Raw genomic sequence first — 8148 nt, 5'->3', positions numbered from 1 at the left:
ATGCAGGAGGCAACCAACCGATGTGTCTCTCTCACATAGATGTTTCTTTCTCTCCGTCTCTCTCCCTCCCTTCCACTCTCTCTCTAAACATAAATAAATAATAAAAGAATAAAATCGTCTATGTGGTTTTAAATGGTTATATAGATGGAGAAATGTATGTGTGGGCTCACACCAGATGCTGAGATTGGCAACCTGGGGCTAGAGGTGGGGGGAAGCAGTGTATTTGAGGGGTGAGGGGAGGGAGAGGGGACCTTTGGGAAGTACAAGCTGAAGAAACTGAAGCGAGAAGGAGCCCTCACAGCACTGACAGAATGGAACGTGCCAGAGGAGTCACAGAACCACCGGGTGGGTTAGTACAACTCACTCAGGCGGCAGTTTGAGCGGGAGTCCGGAGACGCCCAGACCATCTGTGTTTGGCATTTATAGAAACTCTGTGGGTTCTCATATAAAATCCACAGGAATTGAAAAATCAATACAAATCGAAAACCATTTCACGGATTGAAAACATACGCAGGAAGACAAGATAAAAACCCAAAAGTGAAAGGGAGAGGAAGAGGATGGGAAGGTATAGCCCTAAAGCCAAAGGGTAGAGCTGAGTGGAAGGGTTGGGGGCTGCAGGTTGTGTTGTCATGGAAACCATAGAGCCGTTCATTGTCATGGAAACCACAGCTACTCCTTGCAGGGATGCGGCAACACTATTTTTAGATCTGCTGCTGGTCATGTGGTGCCTTGCTGGGAGAGGGAGCAGGCAGCTGCCTTCACTTAACACACACACACACACACACACACATATACACGAACGTATATATGTATATATGACATATACACATATAATTGCATGTTTATGAATATATAGTTATATATTCTTTTTATATATAAACAAATGTTTTAAAAAGCTCTCTTATGCCCTGGCTCAGTTGATTGGAGCGTCGTCCGTTACATCAAAAGGTTATGGGTTCGACCCCTGGTCGGGGTACGGACGGGAGGCAACCGATCGATGTTTCTCACCTCAATCTCTCTCTCTCTCTCTCTCTCTCTCACAAATCCATATAAACATATTCTCAGGTGAGGATTAACAAATAAGAAAAAGCTCTCTTAAATATTTCTCTCTTAGGTATTTTGGAATGCTCACTAACGCACAATAATCTGCTTCTCTGATTGAACCCGGACTGATAACACTCAAAAGCATCCGTGCAGCAAAGTGTTACCTCAGCAGGCCTGGGCTATCCAAACCCTGCACATCCCAAAGGCCTGGCTGGCCCCTGACTGGCTCCCGGACAACCTCCAAGCTCCTGGAGCATCCTGTGCCAACAATGTGACTGGTGGGGGGGGGGCTTGGGCCACACGGTACCGCTGACCTCCGGAGGGGCTGGAGGCGGAGTAACTAAGGCCTCCATGCCCATGTGAGCAACGGGATAAAAACCCTGCGCGCTCCGGCTCAGAGCTCCCTGTGCACCCAGAGGTTACAGGTTCAAATCCCAGTCAGGACACATCCCCGGGTTGTGGGCTCCACCCCTGGTCAGGGTGTGTACAAAAGGCAACCGATGGATGTTTCTCTCTCAAATCGATGTTTTTCTCTCTCCCTCTCCCTTCCTCTCTCTCTAAAATCAATTTTAAAAATGTAGTCGTGCCCTAGCCAGTTTGGCTCAGTGGATAGAGCGTCGGCCTGGGGACTGAAGGGTCCCTGGTTCGATTCCGGTCAAGGGCATGTACCTCGGTTTGCAAGCTCTTCCCTGGCCTGGGCCCTGGTCGGGGCACGTATGGGAGACAACCAATCGATGTGTTTCTCTCACATCGACGTTTCTCTGTCTTTCCCTCTCTCTTCCACTCTCTAAAAATCAATGGAAAAATATTCTCGGGTGAGGATTTAAAAAAAAAAATGTAGTCGCTAGTAAATTTCATAGCACAGTCAGCTACTAGCTTGCTCCTCTGGCCACCCCACTGCCCAGTTATGACACTAAATGGATGATGAAGGAACAAGACATTTTGACCAGCCCTGCTGCTGGGGACATGTCATTAAAGGATCAAGCTTTCCTTCCTCACCGAATGTAATGGCTAAAACAGATTTATCTCCTCTTCAACTCACAAGTCGGAAGAGCTGTTTGGATGGTGATGATACTACTTCATTGAAAAAAAAAAAATCCCACGAACGGAAACTTTGTGCTCTGCTAGAAAAAGCGGCTTTGGGGTCTCTCTTCAGGGGTGGATTTAAGGAGGTTGTTCTCAGTTTCCCTTTGTAGCAATGCTTTGCCAATCATCCTCGATTGCTGCTGCATTTGCAATGTCTTTCCGTTACCTACTGCTCCATCAGAAGCCACCCCAAATTTAGTGGCAAAGGGCGACAACTGTTTTGTGACACTCAGTGATCTGTGGGCCAGGAATTCCCGCAGGGTGAAGCAGTGAGGGGTTGCTTCTGCTACTCCGTGTCTGCGCCCCAACTAGGAAGATGTAACCGGTTGGGGAGGGACTCAATGGTTGGGTGCCGGAAACCGCTCATTGTTCCACTAATAGAGAGATGTGGACAGGAAGCCCGGAAGGCTGGTCAACAACCTTAATTGCTCTAACCACTCACTGCTTAGTTGAAACATTGTTAGCTGCAGCAGCCTCCACCTCTGTTTGTCTTATGTTATTTTTGTTATTGGAGTTTCCTGCCTAAGGGCTCTGGGTGGAATCCCATAGTCTCAATAAAAGGGATGGCAAGGCCAGAGCAGTGTGTAGTCCTCCTCTGGCCCCCAATATTCCCAAATTAATACTTTTCTAGTCTCTTTTCATTTGTGTGCGGCCTTCTCCAGAACCCGAACCCTGAACCGGAACCCCGAACCACGCAGGACGTGAAAGGGGTTCCCACAGTTGGGGGCTAGAATTGTCCAGAACCGTGGTCGGCAAACGGCGGCTTGCGAGCCACATGCGGCTCTTTGGCCCCTTGAGTGTGGCTCTTCCACAAAATACCACGACCTGGGCAAGTCTATTTTGAAGAAGTGGCGTTAGAAGAAGTTTAAGTTTAAAAAATTTGGCTCTCAAAGGAAATTTCAATCGTTGTACTGTTGATATTTGGCTCTGTTGACTAATGAGTTTGCCGACCACTGGTCTATAAGTTTCTTTAATCACATCTCTGGTGCCTGAGCTGAGATCATTTTTTAAAAAATATATATTTTTATTGATTTCTTACAGAGAGGAAGGGAGAGGGATAGATAGCTAGAAACATCGATGAGAGAGAAACAGATCAGCTGCCTCCTGCAACACCCCTACTGGGGATGTGCCCACAACCAAGGTACATGCCCTCAGTCCGCAGGCCGATGCTTTATCCACTGAGCCAAACCGGTTTCGGCTGAGCTGAGATCATTTGCCGGCTGGGCTCAGCGGGGAACCGTGGACCGGAGCGCACACAGGCGGCCTGGGCTTCTCCACAGCACGGCCCAGAGCAGAGCTGAGCTTCTCACTTGGAAGCTCACGGATCCAAGAACGAGCGTGTCCAGTGAACAAGGAAGACGTTGCGCGGTTTGTGTGGCCTCGCCTGTACCACCACAGAGCTCCTTCTAGAAGACTCTCTTGGTTCAGTCACTTCCCTCCTGCCGCCTCTCTGTTGGTGAAAGCAGTGACGAGTCTGCTCAGATTCGAGGAGGGGACAAAGATGTCCACTCCTCAACCACAGGACTGTCACAAATGGCCCGGCTGGTGTGGCTCAGTGGTTGAGCATCGACCTATGAACCAGGAGGTCACCATTGGATTCCCGGTCGGGGCACATGCCCAGGTGGCGGGCTGGGTCCCTGGGGTGGGGGGCGTGCAGGAGGCAGCTGATGATGGATGATGCTCTCTCATCATGGATGTTTCAGTCTCTTTCTCTCTCCCTTCCTCTCTGAAATCAATAATAATAAAAAACACACACCCAAATATAAAAAAAAAAGGCCTTGTTTTAAAACCACTACATAATAGTACATGCTCCTTCTTCAGCTGCTTCATAGAATTTTAACATGTAAAGAACATGAGATTTTATTTTATTTATTTATTTTTAAATATATCTTATTGATTTTTTACAGAGAGAAAGAGAGAGGGATAGAGAGTTAGAAACTTCGATCAGCTGCCTCCTGTACACTCCCTACTGGGGATGTGCCCGCAACCAAGGTACATGCCCTTGACCAGGAATCAAACCTGGGACCTTTCAGTCCGCAGGCCGACGCTCTATCCACTGAGCCAAACCGGCTTCGGCAGAACGTGAGATTTTAAAACTCTGGTTATAACTAAAGTGTTTAAACATTTTGATGGCATTTCTTTCTATTTTTTTGCGTGAAATGTAATGGGAACTTGGGCAACCACACAAATGTCCATCAAGCCCAAGTTCAGGGATGGCAGGGACGGCAGTGGAAGCGGCGTGAGCCTCTCCGGCCTTGCCGAGGCCCATTCCAAAACGGAATCCAAAGAACAGCTTTGGGTGAAGGCCCAGCCCAAGGACCCGTGCATCCTTTCAGGGGTGATCTCCCCGAATCTTCGCAACCTCCAGGCCAGGAAGGGTTTGGCTGGTGTCCCCACTGAGGAGGAGGAAGGAGCTCAGGGCTGCACCGCTTGGAAGCGGCATTGTTAGGTGGGGGCCTGGCCGGAAGCACCTCAAAACGGAGTCACTGAGGGTTTAACCTTAACAAAGCTGTTGCCTGCGGGGGAAGGTGAGCCGGTGTCCCAGGCTTTGGGGTGGTTGGGGCGGGGGGTGGAAGCAAGTAACTTCTAGAAGTTTCTGGAGACTCAGGCCCTGTCGCTGACGTGGGCTCCGCCCGGAGCTGAGGCTTTTGTTAGAGGAGCGGAGGGGGACTCAGGCCGCGCTCTCCGTTTGCCCTCTGATTTCTGGGGTCTCCCAGGGGTCACCGCCGGAGGGCTGGTTGGTGCGGCCACCCCGCGCCCCACCCTGAGTGGAGGAGGGGGCACAGAGGGGGTCGGGACGGGCAATCCGAGCGTGCGCAGAGCCGCTGAACCGCGCGGGGCTCCCCAAGCCCAACGCTGTGCCCTCGCGCGCACGAGCCGGCGGTTGGACGGTTGCCATGGAGACCGCGCGGGCGCTGCGCGGCCGTGCGGGCTGCGCGGGAGCAAGTGCGCAAGCGCGCGCTGCGACGCCGGGGTCGGCTCCGCGCAGGTGCGGCCTGGACGTCGCGTGACCCGCGGGGGCCGGAGCGAGGACCGACGCCGGCTTCCCCTCCCCTTCCGCTCCGGGTCGCCGCGCGGGGTGGTCTGAGGCGGCGCCCGGTGAGCGGCTTCGTCTAGGCGCTTCTCTTGGGCCCAGCGGAGCCTTCGGAGGCGGAGAGCCGGGTCGCTGCCGGCGGGCGGGCGGAGGGCCAGGCCGGGCGCGGTTTTTGGCGGATCCCAGGACACGTGTGAGCACTCGGGCCGGTGTGGGAGGAGGCCCTGGGGAAGCGCGAGGCCTGCGGGCCGGCCGCGGAGGGGCCGCCTTTGAGCCCCGGGAATCTGACCTCCGTTTCTTGTCACCGCACAGGGCTAATTCCTGGGCACCCCACCCGGCGAACTCTTCATTCCGCGTGGGGTTAGAGCTCGCAGGGCATTGCGACCATGACGATGACCCTCTTGGAGGACTGGTGCCGCGGGATGGACGTGGACATCCACAGGGCCCTCCTGGTCGCGGGCATCCCGCAGGACTGTGGCCAGGAGGAGATCGAGGAGACCTTGAACCGGGTCCTCTCCCCGCTGGGCCCGTACCACGTGCTCAACAAGATATTTTTGAGGGAAGAGAATGCCAAAGCCGCCCTCGTTGAGGTGGGCGAGCGTGTGAGCCTGAGGGCCATTCCCCGGGAGTTCCCGGGAAGAGGAGGTGTCTGGAGAGTGGTCTGCAGAAACCCCACCCAGGATGCTGAGTTTTTAAAAAACCTGAATGAGTTCCTGGAGGCCGAGGGGCGCACCTGGGAGGACGTGGTCCGCCTGCTCCATCTCAACAACGCCCCGGCGCCCCGGAACCAGAACCCGCCTCCGGGGAACTGGGTAGAAGCTCTGGGGGCGCTCCTGGGGACCGTGATGCAAGTCATCGTCCACATGGATACAGAGCTCCGCAGCCAGGAGGAAGCCAGGGCCCAGGAGGCCGAGGAGGCCTACGCCCTGGCCATGGCCGCTTCAACAGCCGGGAGGAAGGTCCGAAAGGAGCCAGGCGGGGCTGCCCTGAAGATGGAGAACCCAGGCGGCTGGGATGACACGGAAGATGAAGGTGACCCTCCCAAACCTTTGGTTCGGAAGGCTAGAGCTAAGGCCCACTCCAGGAGAAAGAAGCAGAAAAAGAACCCCAAGCAGGAACGAGTGCCCTGGAAGAAACCCAAAGGCCCCCATTCCAACAGCCCGGCCTCCTTGGAGGGTCCTGAGGCCGATGATGGTGAAACCAGCGAAGTCTCAGAATGTCCCGGGAGCAGCAGAGAGCCCTGTGTGAAGCAGGAGGAGTCGGCTCTGAAGAAGCCTGTACAGAAATGGGCCTGGGAGTCTCCCGGAAACGCCCGTCAGGATGCCCGATCGGAAGCCGCGGGCCCTGAAGTTGCCTTTGAGCCAGACCAGGATGATGATCTTAAGCCGCCGCCAAAGAAGAAGGCCATGCGCTGGGCCCCGGCAAAGAGCCCAGGCTCCGCGAGGAAGAAAAAGAAGGTGAGCCTGGGCCCCGTCTCTTACGTCCTTGTCGATGTGGAAGGCACCAAGAAGAAGCCATGGATTCCAAAGAAAGGGCCAGGCCTGCGGAGGGGTGTGTCAGGCCACAGGGCCCTTCGAGGCTCACGGCCCGCTGGGTCACCGGCCTCAACGTCACAGGGTATACAGGCCACACCAGAAGGCTCTCCTCCAGGTGAGAATGACAACAGGAGTCCTTTGGGTTGTGTCTGCAAGCAGATGAGGGGGGAGGAGCAGGAGTGGCTGGTAGGGGCTGATGAGCCCACGAGGGTGGTAGGTCACATGGTCAATGAGTGGAGAAGGTGGGCGACACACCAGTTGAGGATTTAGAAGGCAAAAGCCCTGACCTCCCTCCTCGGAGCCCCTGAAGGCCAACATGGGGATGCCATTGGGGCAGGTGGTGGCAAAGCAAACTCGCCCAGCTGTCTTCTGTCAAGTATTGCTGTGGTATTCGCAGGTCGTTCTGCTGCTCCATCTGACCATCTCCCTCCAAAGAATCGAGTGGCTTGGGGTTATAATGTTTGTTAGGGTAGGTAGGGTAGAAATGTTCAAGGACTAGAAAGTCCCAGAAAGTAAAAAAGAAAAAAAAAATTCATTTGCCATCTCTCCCTGCTTTGACAATGTTGTAATTTATCTGCAGAACCCAGGAAACTTTGAGACGGACCAGCGAGCTGCAAGAAGACCAAGGAAGAAGTTCCAAGTTGGGAACAAAGCTTTCTCTTGTTATTGAATGAACCAAGACTTTTGACCCTCTTAGGGACCCACTTTGTAGAAATTGGTTCTCAGAAGTAAATGTACATGCGATCTTAGGGGGGAGGAATAAGGGAGGGCGGTATCCGAAACCCTATGCTTTTTTCTCTGCCAGGCCCGCTTCCTCACCTCCTGCTAGACTCACCTTCGAGGTTGGTGAGTCAATAAGCAGATTGGGAAGATTCTAGAATATTCATCTTGATACATGGGCAAGGTCACTGCTATGCTCATCTATGTTTGACCTTTCTCCCCCATTCCCTGCTTCTTATGAGTGGCCAGCTGACCTCTACAGGGCTGGCGTTCTCCCTCCACCTTCTCCCCCTTCACCGTCTCTGAGCTTTGCTGGCAGGTTAGTTAAGCCAGGATCTCTGATGCAGGCCTGCCTTCAATGCTCCTCCTCCCAGCCTTCAACAGCCATCCTCCAGTTATCTGACCCGAGGGTGATTAGGTCCCAAGACTTAGTTTGGGGAAAAAAGAATGGCCTTGTAGTATTTGAGTTTTAAGTTGTGTTAATAAAAATGGTCCTTGGGATAAAACCCTTTCAGGAACCTGCAGGGAAGAGGGGTGATTGGTAGGGAGGGACTTGGGCTACCCCGGCTTCCCTGCCCTGAGTCCATCTAACGCCACCAAACTTAACATCTTTGAGGCTGAAGACACTTCTCACATTATAGTAAAAGGGAAAATAGTCTAAAAAATATCTGGCTGTCAATTTCTGGCCTCTGAATAGACCAGAATACCATGTCTCCTGTGTATGGGGGA

General features: G+C 53.4%; 1 protein-coding gene across 1 annotated transcript; it reads left to right on the top strand.

The window, feature by feature from the left end:
• The first annotated feature begins 5313 nt into the window (after positions 1 to 5313).
• On the top strand, positions 5314 to 8148 carry PNMA8A (PNMA family member 8A). Its single transcript, XM_008161552.3, has 3 exons — positions 5314 to 5357; positions 5477 to 6814; positions 7280 to 8148. Exons 2-3 carry the CDS (start codon positions 5551 to 5553, stop codon positions 7294 to 7296), a joined length of 1281 nt encoding a protein of 426 aa, XP_008159774.3. The 5' UTR covers positions 5314 to 5357; positions 5477 to 5550; the 3' UTR covers positions 7297 to 8148.

Source organism: Eptesicus fuscus, chromosome 21 (assembly GCF_027574615.1).
Source record: "Eptesicus fuscus isolate TK198812 chromosome 21, DD_ASM_mEF_20220401, whole genome shotgun sequence".
Taxonomy (NCBI): Eukaryota; Metazoa; Chordata; class Mammalia; order Chiroptera; family Vespertilionidae; genus Eptesicus; species Eptesicus fuscus.
The sequence above is the reverse complement of the archived record's forward strand: the minus strand, read 5'-3'. Positions and strand labels throughout refer to the sequence as shown.